This window comes from Lycium barbarum, chromosome 3 (genome assembly GCF_019175385.1).
Source record: "Lycium barbarum isolate Lr01 chromosome 3, ASM1917538v2, whole genome shotgun sequence".
NCBI lineage: Eukaryota > Viridiplantae > Streptophyta > Magnoliopsida > Solanales > Solanaceae > Lycium > Lycium barbarum.
Genome location: NC_083339.1, coordinates 148,921,672 through 148,943,297, shown reverse-complemented (window position 1 = coordinate 148,943,297; position 21,626 = coordinate 148,921,672). Strand labels below are relative to the sequence as shown.

Here is a 21,626-nt window from a genome sequence, read left to right as displayed (position 1 = left end):
CAAAGAGATTTATTTATTCTTTGAAGCAGAAATTCTCATTTATCATCCCTCTCATGCACCAAATTAAAGCAATCATCCTATTTCAAGTCCAATCCCAAATTAAAAATCAATTAGAATATGAACTAGCTTATGCAATCTGAATCATTGTGGTTGAGACGAAATGGAATATTATGCTAGGAGGGAATGAACGGGAAGAAAAATACTGTAGATTTTTCATATTTAATTTAAGAATGTATTCGTCTGATTTAATAAACACGCTAAATGTTACTTATTACTTTTAAATAGTGGCTAATTCCCCATCATCGATTTGACTTGTGACTATTTAAGCATTTTATTTGAAGAAATTGCACAGGTTACCCTTCAAATGGGCTGGTCGTTAAATGTCCTATAAATGGGATGGTTTTTAATTTTTGCCTTTGAAAATTGGATTTATGCATAATAAAATATAATTTTTTTGAGATCGCGAGATATAATTTGCAAGATATTATAATATAAAAATGTAAACTAAATTGTTTGTTAGGAGAACAAAAAAATGAAGAGTAGGAGGAAAAGTGGAAATGAACCCCCATATAGCGAAAGAGAATGAGGAAGAAAACCCTAGTAATATCCCAAAATGGGCAAGCCGAGTGGCGGTCTAAGAGGGAGAGAGAGGGAAATTTGAGTCAAAAGCAAGAAAAATCTGCCTCCCTCCGTCCCATGGGGCAATATCGGCAACGTTTTTTTGTTTTGTTATTCACTTGAATTCATTCAGGAATATATTATATACTCACAACTAATAATCTCTTCTTATGGCTGCGGAATCCCAATCGCAGAAAAAGAGTTACTGGCTGGTGGGCGATACATATGGGGGTGTCATGATTGTACCCAAGGAGTTCCCCCTTTCCCCTATCATGGACCCTCAACTCAACTTTAATGTAAGCACACAGTTGTCTCTTGTTGTTGTCGTCTGATTGGACCCCTCTAATGTTGATTTATGTGTGCAGGACTTTATCAAGACTAGAGAAGTTGGTGAATTTCTGAGTGGGGCTTTGGCTGGGGCCATGACCAAGGCCGTTCTAGCTCCTCTTGAAACCATCAGGTTCATCTTCTCGATTCTGTAAGTTGCTTTCAATTGGCTCATGTTACCTAATTTTGGTATTTAAAACATGCAGGACTAGAATGGTAGTCGGCGTTGGGTCCAGAAACATCGGTACAAGTTTCGTTCAGGTTGTTGAACAGCAGGGTTGGCGAGGGCTGTGGTCTGGTAACGCAATTAACATGCTACGCATTATTCCATCACAGGCAATGGAACTCGGGACATTTGAGTGTGTCAAACGAGCAATGACTTCCGCACAAGAGAAATGGATGGATACTGCTTGCCCCAAGATACAGATAGGTAATGCTAGCATCAGCTTTTCTCTCTCATGGCTATCCCCAGTTGCTGTTGCTGGTGCTGCTGCCGGAGTTGTAAGCACACTTGCATGTCATCCCCTTGAAGTGCTCAAGGTATTTTTACTAGACATTTTCTCACTGGTAAAAAAAAATAGCTTTGATGACCCTCTTCATGCTTGTATCATTAAGTTATTGTGGCAAGGAAACATCATTTTTACATTTTAGTGCTGATTCAACGTGCTTCACAGGATCGGTTGACTGTGAATCCCGAGGTCTACCCCAGTCTACGCATTGCAGTTCCCAAGATTTACAAGGAGGGTGGAATTGGAGGCTTGTATGCTGGACTTGGGCCAACATTAATTGGCATGCTCCCATACAGCACTTGTTACTATTTCATGTACGAGACAATTAAGAAGTCATATTGCCAAGCACAGAAGAAAGAATCTCTAAGCCGTGTGGAGATGCTTCTAGTTGGAGCTTTCTCAGGTGAGAATCTTGAATCAAACACTAAATCTCTTTGGTTCAGATTTGCTTGAACTTTATAGTTATCTGCCATTTTGCCGTAGAGAGGACTGATCTGAAATTGACAACTCTGGGACATCTAGATCACTGCTTAAAAAACACCCTTACTCCTAGCCCAAGCCCCTGTTTCCTGGAAGATATGGAATATCATGATTAACACAAATCTGGAAGTGTTGATTTGGAAATTAGCATTACAGGTGCCTGTTGAACTGAAGCAGTGGCAGTTTGAGATTATAGCAGAGTTGGTCCATTGGACTTCGTCAGCACAGATTACACCTCAAAACCAGATAATCATAATGAGAAAGGCTAAAAAAGCTGCCACAATTTTTTTTTAAATTTGTGCAGCATATTTCTACTACCTAAGGTCCCATAAAGTATGCGGCACCGTGATGCTTGGGTTGATAATTCTTTATCTCAAATACTGGATTTAGCTTTTTAAGACCCTTCCTATGTATCATGCTGGTTGGAAGGTCAAAAGAACAACACCAGAACAAAGATGTAATGTTGCTCTAGAATACTAGAAGAAAAATAGGAAAGACTGAGACAATCCTGTGATGCTTTTCTCCGTCGGTGCACGAGGTCAAAAGAACAATGCCAGGAGATGTGACATTGCTGCAGAGAGGAGAAAGGACAATAATTGTACAAATTTCGGACAAAGAAGGAGCATCATACATTTAAGTATCTTTTGACAATCATTCTGGTGGGGAGTGTCTATAAAGATTATGACAGGTGTTAGCAAGGAGACTCAAAAGGGTTAGGGTTGAACTTACGCGCAAAATGCTTGTGCAGGTGGAAGACAAATGTTAAATGCAAGTTTAATTGCAAATGAGCAATTGGCTCTAATGTTGCTGAGCAATTGATAGAAGTGCAATGGCAATAATGTTGCTGAATCATGTACCCTCTCTGATGATGAGATGGTCCAGAGAGCAGGGATACAATGGGTTCTTTATGAAATATGCAAGCAAGAATAATTTGGCATAAAAAATCTAGGAGCCTTTGGCTAAAATAAGTGGATAGCAACACGATGTTCTCTCCTTAAATGTTAAATTCGCACCTTTGATATTATCACATTGATAGTGTTCAGCACAGAACAAGAGAAACCAGAAAATTTCTATAAGATGGTGCCAGTAAAGATAAAGAATGTCTTGATATTGGAGCAGGTTTCCATTTCAATGGAGGAAGGTGATATCAGTTCTGATAGATCTCATATATGCTAAATAAGGAGACATAGTAAATCTTCATATATTTGATTTCCTAAATAAAGTAGAAATTTTGGACTTTGCGAAGCAAGTCAAAGGACTTCATCATGTTTAATCTCAAGCTTTTATATGTTAGTGGAATATTTTATTCTTTGAGGGAAAGTATTTTCCACTTTTAAAGTTCCTTTAACTGCAAATAGAGGTGTGGTTTTATTTGGGATTATCTGTTGTTCATTTATGGCATGCTTTTTTTAACCTTGATGAGACTCTTATCTGCCTTTGGCCTGCGACATTACTGTAGACAGATTATGAGATTACCATGCGACCTAAAGAGTTAATGTTTTGTTTGATCAGGTTTAACAGCAAGCACTATTAGTTATCCATTGGAGGTGGCGAGAAAGCGGCTAATGGTGGGTGCTTTGCAAGGTAAGTGTCCACCGAACATGGTCGCAGCACTATCAGAAGTCATTAGGGCGGAGGGTCTGTTAGGCCTTTATAGAGGCTGGGGTGCGAGTTGCTTAAAAGTAATGCCATCATCAGGCATTACTTGGACGTTTTATGAAGCTTGGAAAGATATATTGCTTGCTGATAGACGCCATGCGTGACAGCAGACATATAGTACAATGATTTGACTAACGTTACGCGCTCAAGCTGGAAGCTGGCGTTGGTTAGATGGGTTTAACTGTGGTGTCTGTCATCATGAAATTTGTTATAGATGCGCATCCACAAATTTTGCTTCCCATCTTCCCCACTCTTGGTGATGGTTGATGCTCTAAATTGCACACATAAGTTGTGTAATTGTGATTGTGAGAGAGCTCAGTAAACTTGACGGAGTCTGTTCGCTCTCCCCTTCCCTTGATTTTTTATTTACAGTTTAACTTTACTGAGACTGAGCCTGGAATACCATGTTTGGCGCATGTTTGAGAAATAGAACAAAGCTAGCGTTTGGATCAGGTTGTGAAAAGTACTTCACTCACTTAGGGTGTGTTCGGTATTTTCAGAAAACAGAAAATGTTTTCCAATTTTCTCATGTTCGTTTGGTAAAAAAATTTGGAAAATATTTTCTTTAGGAAAACAAGTTCCTCAAAAATGGGGAAAATGACTTTCCTAATAAAAGTAGGGAAAACAAGTTCACAAGTGCATTCCACCAATCACTTAACTCACCCCCAATCACCAAACTCCAACCACGTCCACCACCCCACCCTCACTCCCCGAACGCCGCACCCCACACCCCACGCTTTCCCCCCCCCCCCCCCCCCCCCTCCTAATTTTTTTTTAATTTTTATTTTGGGTTTCTACACCACCACATCCCTTCCCCCTCTCCCCCCAACCACTTCCCCCACGCCGCACCCCACCAACCCTCCCTAATTTTTTTTTTAAAAAAATAAAAATTCTTTTTCGTTTCTACACCACCAGATCCCTCCCCCCCCCCCCCTTCAACTCAACGTACCCCGCACCCTACCTTTGCGCCCACCCAATTTTTTTTTCTTTTTTCTTAAAAAAAGTTTTAAAAGTTTCTTTTTTTTTAATTATTTTTTTCACCCCACACCCCATGACCACCCCTCCTCCTGACACCCCACCGCCCCTTTCAAAAGAATTTTTTTTTTTGAAAGTTTCGAAAAGTTTTCTTTTTTGATTCTCTACACCCACCCACCCCCCGCACGCATCCCTTACCCCCTCCCGAATTTTCTACTTCCTATTTAGTTTTACCTTTATTAAAAAATTATAAAAAGGGGGTGGTGGGTGGTTGTGGGGGTTGGTGTGGTATGTGTCCCTGCGGGGTTGGGGGGGGGGGGGGGGGAGGGATGTGGTGGTTTAGAAAATCTAGAAAAAAAATTAAAAACTTCAAAAAAAAATAAAAAATTAGGGGTGTGGGGTAAGGGTGGGGGTTGGGGTTGGGGTGGAGTTGTGGGCCTTGGATAGGTATTTTCCTAAAAATATTTTCTATCAACCAAACGAACATGAGAAAATATGTAAGAAATTCACTTATTTTTCGCTATCCAAACGAATATGAGAAAATAAGTAGAAATTCACTTATTTTTCAAGAACACATTTTTCAGGAAAACATTTTCCTTCATACCGAACGCACCCTTAGTAGTTGATAAATTACGGAGACGGTAGATGAACAACTTTCATTCAAATACATAATAAGCATAAAAAATTTATTGGAATAATTTTTTGCCTATTTTCAAATACATGCTGTCTATTTTAAGTTGCAAAGCTAAAAGAGTTTACATTAATCTCACAAGTCTGACCAACAAAGCTAAAGTAATATTTCGCTTATTCTTTAATCTTCTGAAAAATTGAACTAAAACATTCATTTGAAACAGGAGCCATGGAAAATCATGTTTCAAATATCATATTCCTACTGTTTCAATTTATGTGAATCTATTTCCTTATTATTCCGTGACAAAAAGAATGATCTCTTTCTATATTTAAAAACACTTTACTTTTATGCAATAATTTATAGCCATGTAACTCACTTAGGATCACAAATTTAAAAATCTTCTCTTTTTCCTTAAATTCCGTACCCAATCAAATGAATTCACATAAATTGAAACGGCAAAAATACTAAGTACCTCAACTAATTTGAATTCATGCCAAGTTAGTCCACTAAGAGGAGCAAAATGCTCCTTACCAATAGTTCTTTTGTTCTTAAAGCTGTAACAAGATCTTTGGTTGAAGAATATGAAATCTCAATTCTTCCTATTATTACTTATCCCAAAGTACGTATAGTTGCTAATCCTATTTGATTTCTTCTTAGTTTTTCAATTTGATTTTCTTCATCCAGTAAGTCCCAAATGAGACTAGCATGACTAGGTTGGAAAAACCAAAAAGAGTATTCGTATGTTTTTCTGCTGCTGTAAACAAGGGCTCTGCTCTAACAAATTAAGGATAATTGTCCTCTAACTTGCAAGATCACGTACTCGGCATTCATTCGACTTCCCTTTGGGTTTAAGAGAATGACATCTCCTGTCAGAACTCTGATTCCCCTACAACCACCCTTTTTCCCAGAGAACAAAAACGAAAATGCCCTTGAGTCATAGCAGAGTCCCTGAATTGCTTTTGAGCATGTTTAAAGCCACATCCGAAGCAAGCAAATCTTCACAACTAATTTAACATGTACTAAATATTTCTCCCAGAATACATGCTTGATTATTCAAGATATCTACATTCTTGGATACAGTTGGCAAATAAAACAACACACTATCTTCGTTCCTGGAGAATCAATGAGCTTAAAGAGTAACCACGGATGACCCCTACTAAGGGACAGACGGGCACTTTCGTACTGCTGCTTACTGGACAATCAACAGTCTGGCTGCTGCAAACAATTCTATCGCCCGCCAAACGAGTAGAAAACTGACAATCTTTGTTCACAATCTAGGGTTCACAGGTTCCAATATCTGCATGACAAATGGTAGAATGTGCAAGCATGTATGGATAGATCAAAGCACTAAAATCCCCTAAAACATGTCAAATAATCAGACACAACGGCAGCAACAAATAATAACTTGCAGTTGCACAAATAAAGCGGAGCACTTAACCTCTACACACCTTCATCAGACAGCTGCTCGGAGAGCTGTTCAAATCGAGCCACTATGTGTTTTCCGTAAGTGTATTTCTTCAACGCATGAAGATGAACTCTGATTCGCCTTAGCAGAATTTCCCGATGCTTATCGTTGCTAATCTCGAGAATCTTCTGGACCACATAATTCGCAAATTGGTCCTTCATCATCGTCTACAATGAGAGCCAAAATTGTCGAGTGAATAAGTCAATCCAGGCAAGAGCTCATTTGTCATTGTTTCGAAAGAATAAGCACTTCACACTCACCATATAGGCGAGTGAGTAAAATGATAATAGTTCTACACAAAATGCTAGACATACAGCTGAGACCACCTCCTACCAATTAGCTTTAAGGTAAATAAAATCCATTGCTATCTCAGTCTAAGTGGACTAGCCCAAGTGACAAGGGTGAGACTCCTAGAGTCTACAACTTCTGTCAGCGTAGGTAGTTGTATAGTTCAAAATCTTTTCCAAACTACTTTCAGTTAGCAATTAGCTTCACTATTGTAAACACCTCTTTCCATGGTGAATAGATCGTTATCCTCAGCCCCCATATTAACCTCGCCACTCTAGGATAAAGTAACCCCGTATCCAAAGCTTGTTGATTATACTTAGCCCCAAAAAAGAGGCATATTAGATCTACCGTGTTAAAACAGCGCAAGTACGAAAACAATCAAGGAATGCATCCTAACTCATCTCCCTTGCATAGACTATTCACTATTCATAGATGTGCATGCAATGAGAAAAATAATCAGCAAGCAAAGATTGGTGATGCACAAGAGAGAGAGAGAGAGAGACCCATAGATAATGAGATAGTGGATAAGCTAAGAGCTGTGACTCATCCCATAACATACAGACAGGTGTGCACGGCTAGTATGGCACAGCTTCATAGCTGGACCTTCAGTTAAGCAAAACTAGTATCCTTTTTTTCAAAAAAAAAAAAGAAGTATTGCAACAATTGATCTATAAGATCCTCAACATATTGAGAAAAGGTCTTTTCCCGTTTCAACTAACAATTTATCTAAGTTGTCCTTTTCATTCACATTCCCTCTTCTTCTGTGGCTTATAACTCCTTAGTAGTTGTTGTTGTTGTTGTTGTTTTTTTTAAAAATAAAAAAATAAAAAAAATCAAGGTATCTGTTTCACTATTTCTCCTAAAATGTTCTCGTAACGTCTAAACTGGAAAAGTTATCTTGAAGTGAAACAGAATGAGGAAAAGATTGCAAGCTGATGAGGCTAGAGAAAGAGCTAGGTTATAATTCCAAAGAGAGAATTGTTGATATATGAGTCCAATCTGCACTTTTCAAAAACTGCCATCTGATGGTAGAATTCTAGGTTTTATATCTCACTGAAGTCTGATTGAGAAAATAATCAGCACAACTACAGAGGGAACGGACCAAGTTTTAATTCTTTGTCAAATGACCATCAGTAATTGAACAAGTACTGAGAAGTTGGCTTAATTCAGTTTAGGCACATGGCCTTCCTATCGTCCTTTACAAAGAGGTTTCACAGAAATTGCTATGTGAAATAATTAATTACTGCACTGCATATGTGAAAAGGAAAAGGTAAAGAATAGTAAATAAGATGATTCAGATCATCTTACCAGTAAACTGTCATTCCCCTCTGACTCTGCAACAATCTCCTCAATCAAAAGCTCTCTCTCAGTAGAATCACCATGTTCCAGACACTTCTCAACAACATTTGAGGCATATTTGTGTTGGCTTAATTGCACAACATTTCCAGTCAACTTTCCAATAATTCGACTTCTTTCATGGGGTCTTCCCCTCTCCAGAACATGCTGCAGCCACAGATTCAGTTTCACGCAACAATTGCACATGCACTAAATTCTTATGATAATACTACCTGCGCCCCTCAGTCCATCACTGCCCCAAAAGCAAAATGTTTCCACTTTCCAGTTAAACACACCATTCAGAGTCATTTATTAGTTTTGCGCTTTCCCTTTTCCTTTTTTTTTTGTGTGTGTGTGTGTTGTGGTGGGGCCGGGGGGGGGGGGGGGGGGGGGTTGGGTGCATGCAGACAGTAATAGTAGCAGAGACACCCAAGAAAACCAAGGGGAAGTTTCTCAATCTATTCATCTAGTGCACCACTTTATCCAATGAAAATAATTTTATATTTTAGTTCTTATCGAATGACATCGAGGACTAATTGAAAGAAAGGACATTACAGAACACTTAAAATAAGCCAGTGTAAGATGATAATGCCCCCAGTTACAGCAAGCTAGTTAAGCTTTCTTCTGGTTTGCGCAATAGTTGCTTTTTGTTAGGGTTGGAAGAGAAGAAGTGGCATAAAGCGATCACGAAGTTACGGAACTTGACGATAGGAAAGGAAGTTATCGGATATTGCCTGGAAAAAGATACAAACCTGGGTGACATAGTTCCCATACTGATCTTGAGCAAGAGCATAAGCAGATTCCAAAATTTCATGCACTATACACTGACTTTGAGAGTTTTCTGAACAATGTTCCAATACTCTCTTTGAAAAATTCATATGAAAGGAGATGGCGTCAGCTGAAATATAAAACAAAGTAACTATATCTCATAATACAACATAGTTTAATATTACCTGGATTACACGGCAACCATAAGGATGAGTAGACAATATAGCTACTTGGCCTTGGAATGAGGAGATAATAAAGCTAATTTTTTCAGTAGGTATGCACTCAATACATTTTTGGATTACATGGTTCCCGTTTTGATCTCGTACACACCTCATTACATGCCCATTGAGTTCATGGACAAGTTCTGTTTTCTGATCAAGATTGATAACTTCCAGGGCCTAGAAAGAACATCAACGGCAAGACAATTCATGTTTGGTTAGATAAGAGACATGGCATCCTTTTTTTTTGGGAGAAAGATAAGAGACATGGCATCTTTATGTGTACAACTTACTGAATCGCTTGGATGAAAAGGGAAAAAAGAAACTCCTATACTGGAGTGCACAAAACATTAGCAGAATAAACATGCACTTCTCAGATATAATAACGAAATACATAATAATGAAATAGTTGTCGACCATGGTTTATAACCTATAAAAATGACCTTACAATCTGCTTTCATTATTAAATGCAGGCTGAATCAGCTCTACCCTTTAGGAGATCCAGTTGATTAGCAATATTAGTAGGCGCTTGGACGATATTTGAGTAAATTAAAAAAAAGTGTTATTGAAGTAGAACGTGAAAAGTATTTGTGGAAGTTGAAGCTGTGTTTGGTCATGACTTCATTTGAAAAAGAAGTTGAATATTTGTAAGCACAAACCAAAATTTTGTTTGAAGAACCCCTTTTAAGCCAATATTTCACTTAAAATTCGAATACTTTTTTAATAAGTAACTTAAAGTTCAAATACTAAATTTCAGTATCTACAACTACTTATGGCCAAATACTGAAATAGTATTTCTGCCCAAATAGGTAAGTGAATCTAGAGAGCCAAGAATTGGTTGGAGAAGCCCGTCAATCAAAGTATGGATCATCAAAACCCTAATTAAGTGCAAATGGTAAAAAACAAAAGTATGATAGCTTAACAGCTTTAGCACAATATTAACAATTTAAAACTTTACCACTATTGATGATGACGATGTTGCTTAGAGAGCATGTACATCGGGAAGTTCTTTAAAATTGAGCAGCTATTCACTAAGTCAAATCAAGGATCCTGTATCGAGAAAGTCTTCAAATTTCAGCCACTATTTCAGTATTCTCTATCTTTTTCTTTTAAATTGGGGTCATTATTTCAATAAAGTCCTTTAAAAGTATATTAGCAACCAAAAAGCCTGCTCCAGGGCACTACTTCTTACATGAGGTAGTGAACAATATGTTTCACTTTTTTTTTTCTTTTTTTTTTTTGAGCAAATATTGTTCCCCACAGTTATGCAAGCATGATCAGATTCAAGTCTAGAAGGATTGAGCAAGCCTGACATCTACATGGAAAAAACATTGATGGCTGTGCACATACGTAAATGTGACTCCCGCTCTTATGCTCTTATAACTTTATGCAGCAATTTTTTTTTAAAAAGACAATAATTTTATTGATTGGGAAAATCCCCATATACAAGTTGTTCGTCATGCAAGAATAACAACCTCCATATGATTCCAATCATAAAAATATATTTGTATACTTGAGATGAGGATATACCTTTTGAATAACACGACAGCCATACATTTGCAAACTTAAAGGCAGCATCTGTCCTGTTAATTGACATGCCAACATCTCTCTTTGCTCATGACTTCCATGCTCAAAGAACTGGACACATAATTCAGATATGCAATGGTTTAAGATGATGGACGGTTAAAGGCTCAAGGGTTTAAAAAACTTAAAATGTCCTGAAGAGATGTAGAAGTACAGAGAACCAGAATGGCTACCTTTTGAATGACATAGTTCCCAAAAACATCCGTTATTAGTTTTGAAGCATGTGGAAGAATTTCTTTAAAAACAGACGCTTTCTCTTCAACACTACAATTTTCCAATTTCTGCTGTATAAACCGACTCCCATGCTGATCAACACTGAGGTTAAAGAAACATTAAATTAACTTCAAACCTTTGGTATTATACTGAAATTTTAATGCAGAAGATACAAAGTTGGTACATATATACTACCTGAATTCAACCACACGACCTGCAATATCAGAGAGGTCAATTCTTCGAGCATTGCTTTGTTTCAGTTCTTCGAGAAATGAATGTCTTTTAGAGTCATTCAAGCTACCAGAACCCCTTTGCGCAGACCATCCAGAATACAATCCATTATTTCTAACTGAACCAGGGGCAGAATTAACTTCATTCCTTCTTCCCACAGGGGATCCTGGAAGTACAGGACTACCAAGAGGCGACACTGGAAACTGTTGCGCGAATCCCAGGCCCGATGGACTTCCAAAATAATTATTACCCGGAATTATCATTCTTCCAGGACTTGGTAAGTTCAGACTTCCAATTGGTGGACGATGAAAATTCTGCTCAGCCATATAGGAAGGGAGATTTGGCTCTTTCTGCGAAGCATAAGAATCAATTTCAAGGCCAACCAGGCCTGGTGATGGAAACCGCATATACTGACCAGAAGCAGTGTGTGAATCATCAACAGGATGATGCAAGTACTGCATATGAAAAGGATCCGGGATAGAAGGATGCACCATTAATCCATGATGCCCATAAAACTTGGTTAAATGCTGCAGATCACCCACTTGTGGAATGTTTTCCCTTGGTGTAAAACTTTGACCGCTGATGCTTCGTCCAGAACCAGCATTAATATGCATAGATAGAGCAGAATGAGATGGATATCCAGCTAAAAATGGAGGAAGAGAAGGCGAACCCAAAGCATATCCCCCTATATTGTATTGAGGGGCATATCCACCAGATGGACTCAAGTTAGAATAGTACGGGTTACCGGAAGCCATATAGGCTGCAGCAGTTGCATAAAGAGGAGGTGTGAGGCCAGAACCTTGAGGAGCTGCTTGTACCTCAGCTGAGGAGAATGACCTATGACCATAACCTTTTGCTAGGCTATTCGGTAGTGCATTAGTCCCAAGAGTATTTACTTGAACTTGTGGGCCATTAACTTGGTAAGTCGTGCTTCGCTGGGAGTGATACTGCTGCTGCTGTTGCTGTTCTACTCTGTTCCTGCTGTGAAAATATTGTTCATCCTTGTTCTTACTACCCTCTGAAGCTGGAACGTTCTTTGAAGTACCTGATGCTATCTCATCACTGACTAAGAGCTCATTCACCATATGTGCATTATTAGCTGGTTTTTCATTCTTCTGAGGGGAATGAGACCTCCCAAGACTGTCAACACAAGATTCTTTTTCAAGTGTAATGTCCAAAGACTGATCTGAGCCAGCTGTATCATGGTCACCTGAGACATCCGCACAAGCGTCTACACCTTGTTTATTTGAAATATCAACGCAGAGACCGTCCAGTGTAAGAGATTGAATATCAGAATCAGTTGGCTCCTCCACAGCAACATGACCAGAGGGCCGAGATTGACTGTAAACTGGTGATGGAGTGCGAGGGAAGTCCTCCTGTGATCAATCAGTCAACAGTATAAGCAGCATGGAACAAGAAAAGATAGCACTCCAGAACTCTAAATGATACTATGTTCTCATTCATTAGAACACTGTACCCACATGTCATGGCAACATGCCTAGTATTTCAGGCTTAACTAAGTAGAGATTGGTGTACCAAGGTAGATCAACAACAAGCCAATACGTATTCATGAGCTGAAGGCCCCACTACTGTAACCATTGATAACTCAATATATTTTGTATTCATTAAATCCCCAGACACCACGAAAAGAATTGAATGTTACATTCCATGCAAAATTAAAAGAAGATTAAACAAAACTAACATTCCAACATGTGAAGTTTTATGGGCTGAGTATTCAACATAGCTTGCCAATCAGTGCAAATACAGGCTTAAGAAAAATTAAGCAAACTTCTTGGATGTTGACAAGTGAGCACATACAAAGAGAAACTTGGAAAAAAGAAAACAATAAACATAACGGAAGAAATATTCTCAAACTTCGATACCTGGATTAGGTCAACCAAACTTTTATGTTGACCTGCAAAGGAGGCCATGTGCAGTCCTGAAGCACGACTTTGGGCCATATCGTCTGAAGTACTTTGTGGTAAATTTTCATCCTCAGGCTCCTCAGCATGAGTTGAGAGAGAACTTCTAGTCACATGCAAGGATCCATCCCCACTATTGTCAGAAGAATTTAACTGGCAGCTATCACCCAGATCTGCAAAATGGTGTGCCAGGTGCCTGTTCTCCCTTGAAATAATAGGAGGAGGAAGCCTAGGATTCAAGTTGACATTAGAGTTGTAGTATGCAAAATAGGAGGGATCTGCACGCATCTGCTCTTCAGACTGCCAGTTCTGCATGGCACTGTCAAAGCTTGCCATACTCAACTTCTGGCCAGAGCTTTGATCATAGACAAAGTTCCCAAAGGCTGAAAATGAGCTCTCCATACTTGGAGGCGCACTACCACTACGATTCGGAACGTTATTTCTATTATTCCCATGAATTTTATGACCTTTAAGAAGCAATCCCAGTTCATCAGCTGCCACTTCATTCATAGAGGACACAAAGGAGACCGCGTCCTTTGAAGAAACCCACTTTTCTGTTCTACTGTCTTCGATTATTCTCATAGGGCTCTCAGTTGCCATGTTGCTTAGGAGTCAGCAAACATATTTTAACAACAAAAGTTTTCGAATCAACTAAGCCAGATAAGGAGACATTTTAACCTTATCCTTTCATCAATATCACATCAAGAGTTGACTCTAGAAACCAAAGATACTAAGCTGCGACGACTACATATAATCTGTGGCAACTGCAATGGCAGATTCAGATCATAACCTATAAGGTAAAAAAATATTTTTGTCAAAGAAAAAGAAGAGGAAACAATTTACCCTGTCCAAGATTGAATGCAGTGAGATTTGTTGTAAATAGGGCTTCATCCCAAAAAAAAAAAGAGATTTGTTGTGAATAGGAATGAACCTATTGAAGTACACGAAAACAACATTCACTTGCTAGAGGCCCTATCAAAGTATTTGTCATGTGGTCAAAATCTACCCCTGAGCAGAGGAAAAAGTGATTGATGATTAAATTGAACCATTCTATGTCCACCAGCCATAGTTAACCTTGATTATATAAGTGAAAAATGAATAATTAATAAAGGTTCCAAACTGCTCAAGAGTATCAGCAAGGCATAAAAAGCAGTATAAGTTAAACAAGCATGTTCATTTGAAACTCAGAAGCATTTCCTTTCCATTTTATCCATAAAGTTTTTATTTTTTTATTTTTTTTAATGATATAAAGAACCTGAAATGGTTTGATTGCCCAAATAGAAGTGTCTTTCTTCTATGATAGACTGTATAATTGTGCAAATGTATTTTGCAAGTCGATATGAACATTACTAGGAAGGATTTCCAATTAGAAAACGTTCGTGCTTATAAGACGCTATGAGTAATGGGCATATGAAGCTGTAAAACACCAACTTTGTGCTAAAGTCACAAAATATCTAACAGAGAAGACTAATCATTATAAGTAAGCCACGAGAACAATTAAGAAAAAAGAAAATTGACAACAGCGCTTTTGCATAAAGCAAAAACCTTTTAGACTGGTAGAATCGCATGCTAGAAAAAAAGAAGAAGGTAGTACAGTGAGTCAAAGCATAAGAACCCTAGTAAGTAGTAACCAATTGTTGACTATGTGTAGAGCAGAGGATAAAGTGAACAGACAGACCTGCCCGCTGACCATAACAAGGAGAGAGAGAGAGAGAGAGAGTCAGCTATGTGATGAATGATGATCAATTCCTAAACGCCGGTCAGAGCTATACTTACTTCCGCCGAGAGAGACTGAGAGAAGAAGAAAGAGTTTTTGTTGTTTGTTTAAAATTACATTACAATTGTCACTTGTAAAACCCCACCACCGCGTTTGAAATTTCATCTCTTTTGCTCTATATTCTATTCTTTCCACTATTTTATTTTACTCCCTTTCTTTATTGTATTTGTATGTACCAATTTCTCCTTGATGCCCCTTATCTATACCACCTATCATATACGACAACAACAACAACCCAGTGAAATCCCACAACGTGGGGTCTGGGGAGGGTAGAGTGTACGCAGACCTTACTCCTACCAAGGTAGGATGACTGTTTCCGAGATACCACCTATGATATGATATGTATATATTCAGACGCCGACGTACGTGGCACTCCCACCCATCCAAAAAAATTATGTATATATATAAGAGAGATTAGTATATATTTAATTGTGCACTCTAACAAACAAAAGTGTCTTTGGGGCACGTTGGTTGCAACTGTTGCTTCCCTTAAATGTCACCTCGGATCTGACCCGAATGTCACTTTTAATTTTTTTTAAGCCTATTTTTAAGAAAACAATAAGCGTTGAATGAGCTCGCCCAGATTCGAACCTCCACTCTCACCACATGTTGCACAGTCTTAGCTACTGAGCTATCTCTTTCATTTGCTTCACTATGTTAAATATTATTTATTACACAAATTTAACCTATGAACTTGTATTTTTACCACTGCTACACTATTAGTGACCGGTCCGATACAGTATTATCCCTCAGTCATCATTAAAATTTTTGTTGACATTTATATTAAGATAATAATGCCCCCGACATCTAAAAATTCTGGGTCCGCCTCTGTATGTATTGCTCACGCATTACGTGAAAAAAATGTTTAATGTTTTTTATTTCATGCACATCGTGAACCATAACGACAGCTTCATTCTCAATGATGACGTTAATTTTTTCTGTCATCAGACAAAAACATGGTTGCCCCCAAACTAATGCATAATCCTTGCTTTTTATATATATTTTTTAAAAATAAAATAGACAATCACGAAAAATATAAAAGAAGGATTTAATATTTAAATATATTTGGTAAATTTCTTAATAAATATATTATGCTCCATTGAATCTGTACTTATTATTCATCTTTGAGAAAGATTGAGACACAATTGCCATCAAAGGAACTTCTTACTTCTAGATATTCCGTTAAATTCTTCTAAATATCCACAATATAGAACTTTTTATGCCAAATAGTATAGTTGAATGATGTTAGATTTTTTCCCTCTGTCCACTTCCTTTAATTCAGCTTGTTTATTCTTAAAATGAATAACAATTAAATTTGTACGCGGTGCAAAGGATATGCGGTTTGATTTAATACGAATGATTATAAAGCAATAAATAATAATGCAAGTGCAAGTAAAAACAATCGAACCACTGTAAAGCAACGATTGGTCCTAGGAAGCAACCGATCGGTCAGCTCGGGTCCTAGGAATCGGGCTCGTGTTACAGTGGTTAAGTAATGAACAATGATAGAACACTTAGAGAGATGGATAAACACTTAGAATCAAATTGTATTGCTTAGTATGTTTGTGCGTATGAAGAACTAGCCCCAAGAAAGAGGGGGTCCTGCTCTTTATATAGTAGAGGAGTCCTAACCCTAATACAAGTCTAAATAAGGTATAAAATCTTCAGTTACTGACGAGCGAAATCGGCACCGCCATATCCGACTTATGGCGGATATTTCTGACCCTCATTTATCATTGTTAACCGTCTTCTCGTCCTATCTCGATATTCAGTTCCAACCGGACTCAGTGATCCGGGTTCTGATGTGCTCGATCTTGCTACGATCCAACACTTAACCTTGACCCCGACTGGATACGTCCGATCCAGCAACGACCATCAGGATCTTGAATTTCTAGTCAGGAACCCGAGGATACCCTTGCCCTCGATTTTGCCCGTATACACAGCTTGCCCTAATACAAAAATGTAAATTATGATGCAATTGAATATCATATGGAGTATAATAAAACTTAATATTTTACTTTTTAAATTGTAGAAAGGTTAAGACATTCTAACACTATTCATATATGATATAGCAGCACGTATTCATATATATGACATACAGAAGATACATCATAAAATTGTTAAATTTCAGTCATATATTATTCTTTTTTCGTACAAATATAAAGTATTTTAACACTATCCATATTTGCTCTAGTAGATCTCGAAATGGTTCCGCTCCAAATTGTGATGATTCCTAAGTGAGGTAGATGGTTTGGTCAACTACTTGCAATAAAATATCCAGATATATCTTATCATGTTTTTGTTAGACTATTAAGTTTGACTTGGTCTTTTGATTAGTTGTTGGTCTAAAGTAAACTTCGACTATGAACCAAGTTTGACAGAATGTTCTATATTTGCTAACTTTTCATTCTGTATGCTACAATATTCATGAACAGTCCAATGATTTTATTAGGCTTTCCCATGGCCTAGAGTCTTTTAACTTGTTTATGCAAGCAAATACCCAATATCGAAACCTGTTTTACTAAACATTTAATGAAAGATTAATAGCTTTAAAATAGCTTTAATATTTATAAGACATTCTTTGGAAGACTGCGATAGCTTGGGTACCTTCTGTGTGTAATTCTCATGTGTATTTAAAGGACATTCATTTCGAACATTGATCTTTACAATATGCATTTACAATTCATAACCTTGTCCATCGTCATGTTCCATTATACATGTCTTGCAAAATTACATTTTAAAAAATCAGGTACAAAATAGACACCCGCGCTATCTGCAATCAGTCTTAAGCATGTCCGCGGAGGACATCGTTTCATTTTTATTCGTGTGCAGTAGACTTGCATACTGTACTGTAATATTATGCTGCCAAGCTAGTAGCCCAACCAAGTGGACGGTACAGGTTGGAACTTTTGCTTGGCGCATGCCAAAAGATCACAATACTCCACATGATTCAAGCAGTCGCGGAAGTCTGTAAAAAGCCTTTCAAACACTCTCCATTGGACTTTATAAGACCTTGAATACGGGAAAGGCAAGATCACCTGCAAAAATATTGAAGGACAGACGAAGCACTAAGTTATTAACGAAAGCATGAAAACTGTTTGAAGATAAAGTAAAATAATTGCGTCAAAAGACTCGAGAATGAGATGGAAATATTTCACATGCTCTATTTGTTTTTATGCTTTTATCGTCCATCTTTAATTTTTGGATAGGTTCTTACATTCCAGTCCCTTACCACATAACAAATAAACTAGCAGATTAAACAACACAAAACTATCACAACAGTTTGATTTAATAACTATTGGACACAATCACACATCAAGACCACTGACTTGCATAACTCCAACCCCCAATTTTGACCTTACAAAGATGATGCTCATCATAACAGGACAATCAATACAGGACAGACACAGTAATTATCAGAAGTACAACAAGGAATAGAAGATTCTCCAAATTTGCTTACATCCCCTTCTGATGCAAGACGCTTTAGTAAATTAAATGTTTGTTCATTCTCCTCCATGTTGTCAATCACAGCCAGCCAGATTATTGAAGCAAGCTCATGAGCTATGTCCCTTGACTTACCACAGGCAATAAACTGATCTGGAGAAGGAAGAAGACAAAACAATATTATAGGGTTGAGAAGTTAAATAATATGTTAATATCGGGGTAGTATGAGTGCAGAGAGCGTTAGACACTGAATAGATCCATCCATAATATGGGACCATATCAAACTAGTTTCTGATCTAACGCCTACTATTATAGATGTACGGTGCATCTACACAGAAGAAGAGTGTAACCAAACCTTACAACAAAAGAGCATAACCAAACATAATCTTCTGTGTCTATACTTCCAGTTTCACTAGTTCACAAGAATCTAGCACAATCATATTCCTTGTCCGCCTTTTATCTTATATTATTCATTTCTGGAGGGTATTGTGGAACAGTGTGAATGGTTGTAGTGGCTCCTTCCAATCTAGCATATTATACATTTGTTCGGTGTTTGTCAGGAGGTTTTTTTTTTTTTTTTTCAAGGTTTCTACACAGTGCAGGGATAATTGTGAGATGTCTAGAACCGCTAGACTCTTATGTTTCAGAAACAATTTATTTTGTACTTCAAATTTTTTATTGATATATTCACCTTTCATTAGCTTTATGCTGTCGTGAAAACTTGGAAAGTAATACCTAGTAGGCTAGTAGAGGGTCCTGCCTGTTTTCGAACTAAAGAGATTGGAGTAACCTATCAAGACAGACTCTTTTTGCTATTATTCTTTAGCACGATGCCACGATGGTTCTTAACGTTTCCCTTGCCAGAAAATGACTATGCTGATTTTCTACCTAGTTCATTTTTCACGAATATAACATTTTTGGCAATAAAGTATCATGATCCAAATGAGAACATGATTTCCTTTGTACGTGGATGGAAGTGCTAAAGCTTAGCGGTACAAATTCAGGAGATAAGAAAGGCAGACCAAGATTGTCATACTGAAATCCTCACATCTGAAGTATCTATTTGGATTTGTTATATAAGAAACAGCAAGAGGTCCACCATAACAAGAAAAGAGGAATGGCAGAAATGTAGGTCATTAGCTGAGAGTGCACCTATGATGGTTCCATGAAGTACTCCAGACAAAGGGGGCATTTTTGAAATTTCAAGCTGCTCTTTGAGAAATAAATAAACGTGACCAACAATCTCGTCGTCCAATTTTTCACCCAGTGAAAAGATCTGTTTGCTGATATATAATGCAGTATATCTCCTGAAACAAGGTAAATTGTCACTCATAGGAAAATACGAATTAAGACAAAAAATGATTTATCAAATCAAAGTACATTGAACTCAAATTAACTATTTTTATGACAAGGGAACCCGCAGCCGCTACCCTTTGGCTGGGCATAGGTTAAATCCCGCTCTTGTGCAATAGCCCACAAACCACACAGAAGAGATAACCCACACTAGGCAAGCCCCATGTGGCGAGATAACCCCAAAGGCAAAGCCCCTGCTGTTGTAGGCAGGCGGTTTCGAACCTGAGACGTCCATTATGGAAGCCCCATGCTCAACCAACTGAGCCACCCTTGCGGGCAAACTCAAATTAACTATTAACCTCTAAATAAGCTTTTACCTTCAGTCTTATTTAGTTCAGAGTGCAGACGGACGTCACTGTCTGTTTTCTTAGAATATTAAGGAGGTATATCTATCTTCAAAGCGTACATAACCATAATCCTTTTGATCAGAGCAAACTTGATATGTTTCTTAACAGTCTCGTGTCTATCTTAACATGACTAATGCAGGAATATGGTGATGCAGACAATCCAGAGTGTCATGTTTTACCCAGAACAGATGAAATTTATCTTTTTTCAATATATATGGAATATTTGTAAGATAAAGGCAAAAGTGTTTTTCTCCCTCCAAAATGTCTTTGCAAGTAGGATTGAAGAGGTTATGCTGAATTGTAAAAAGAGGTAAGGTAGGTTATTTTAGCATGAAATTAGAAAGACAAAGAGAGACATTCGATATGGAAAAAAAGTAGAAATGAAGTGAATCATGAGATGTGTTAATTTTATGAGATTTGAGAATTCGATAATAAAAGAGTGCATGACACCTTTTGGCCGAGCCTTGAGGAATAGGGCCTGGCCATCTGTTATCGCGGGGAGCGAGAGGAAAAGTCCTGAGAAGAGCAGCATTCCACAACAAGTCTTGGCGAAAGAGATGAGCCCAGTGCTTCTTAACACAAGATAAATGTCCCCAGTCAGAGGTAGGGACGCGAATGAAAATTTCAACAAGCACATGATCTGGAAGCTTCCCAAAAGCACAATCAGGAGGGACGTGCTTCCCTTGGTTTGACATCGGACAAGAAAACCACACTATATGCAATCATCAAATGAGTAAAGCCAATAAATTCCACAATCCCTAGCTACTACAGCAGTAATGAAAGAATATATGGATGGTGGTGGAGTAATAATCTGCACACTTATCACTTGTTTAATTAAAAGACTGAAAACTAAATTTGGGAACATACATACCGATGTGTAGCGCCGAGAGATGATGATACTTCCTTTTTAACCTCCTTCTCTCTCTACACTTCTTCCTTTTGACTTTGCGTCACCTCAAACTTATCACTTCTTTCTAACAACAATAAGTAGTAGTAATAAATCAATTTAGAATTTGCTTATTATCCGTCTTATGTTATTATTGAGTTCTTATCCTTTTTTACGTGAATAAACTTTTACATACAATAACTTAATCAAATGTTAATTGGTTTGTTTTGCAAACAACGTATTATTACATATTATTTATGGGTTACCCCAACTTTACTTTACAAATCAAACTCCCCCTTCAACTATGAATAATAGACATTCTCTCCCCTTTATTTTAAGGAATGTCTATTTTACCCTTGACATTTTCAATCCTCTATTTATGTAATACCTTTTTATGTTATATAAAATTTAATATTTTTAACCTAGCTATTTATACATTTTTTATTTAAATTCATATTATAAGTAGAATAATCCATTTATGAATTTATCACAAAATCAAATATTACTTTTTATGATTGGTATTTTAATATTACATGCATTAAGTACACACTGACATTACCGTTTATTTTTACATATATATGTATGTGTGTGTGTAT

At 37.6% G+C, this 21,626-nt stretch overlaps 3 protein-coding genes across 9 annotated transcripts; 1 reads left to right on the top strand and 2 right to left on the bottom strand.

Moving 5' to 3' along the window:
• Nucleotides 1-511: 511 nt before the first annotated feature.
• LOC132633601 (probable mitochondrial adenine nucleotide transporter BTL1) lies at nt 512-4,045 on the top strand. Its single transcript, XM_060350132.1, has 5 exons — nt 512-914; nt 984-1,078; nt 1,152-1,485; nt 1,620-1,857; nt 3,447-4,045. The coding sequence occupies exons 1-5, from the start codon at nt 789-791 to the stop codon at nt 3,695-3,697; spliced, it is 1,044 nt and encodes a 347-aa protein (XP_060206115.1). The 5' UTR covers nt 512-788; the 3' UTR covers nt 3,698-4,045.
• A 2,083-nt stretch (nt 4,046-6,128) lies between these two features.
• Nucleotides 6,129-15,105, bottom strand: LOC132633600 (pumilio homolog 5). Of its 6 annotated transcripts, XM_060350127.1 has the most exons (11): nt 14,902-15,105; nt 14,155-14,231; nt 13,185-14,013; nt 11,266-12,677; nt 11,031-11,172; nt 10,804-10,911; nt 9,241-9,453; nt 9,040-9,150; nt 8,261-8,455; nt 6,648-6,831; nt 6,129-6,556 (listed from the first exon to the last, which is right to left on the bottom strand). In XM_060350127.1, the coding sequence occupies exons 3-11, from the start codon at nt 13,821-13,823 to the stop codon at nt 6,474-6,476; spliced, it is 3,087 nt and encodes a 1,028-aa protein (XP_060206110.1). In that variant the 5' UTR covers nt 13,824-14,013; nt 14,155-14,231; nt 14,902-15,105; the 3' UTR covers nt 6,129-6,473. The 6 variants fall into 6 exon arrangements, with proteins under 6 accessions (XP_060206110.1, XP_060206114.1, XP_060206109.1 ...); XM_060350131.1 differs by lacking the exon at nt 14,155-14,231 and having other exon boundaries at nt 6,129-6,496; nt 6,638-6,831; XM_060350126.1 differs by lacking the exon at nt 14,155-14,231.
• Nucleotides 15,106-17,630: 2,525 nt separating this feature from the next.
• Nucleotides 17,631-21,170, bottom strand: LOC132633599 (uncharacterized). Of its 2 annotated transcripts, XM_060350124.1 has the most exons (5): nt 21,016-21,170; nt 20,595-20,856; nt 19,597-19,751; nt 18,461-18,597; nt 17,631-18,038 (listed from the first exon to the last, which is right to left on the bottom strand). In XM_060350124.1, exons 2-5 carry the CDS (start codon nt 20,837-20,839, stop codon nt 17,871-17,873), a joined length of 705 nt encoding a protein of 234 aa, XP_060206107.1. In that variant the 5' UTR covers nt 20,840-20,856; nt 21,016-21,170; the 3' UTR covers nt 17,631-17,870. The 2 variants fall into 2 exon arrangements, with proteins under 2 accessions (XP_060206107.1, XP_060206108.1); XM_060350125.1 differs by lacking the exon at nt 21,016-21,170 and having other exon boundaries at nt 20,595-21,009.
• Between the last annotated feature and the right edge of the window lie 456 nt (nt 21,171-21,626).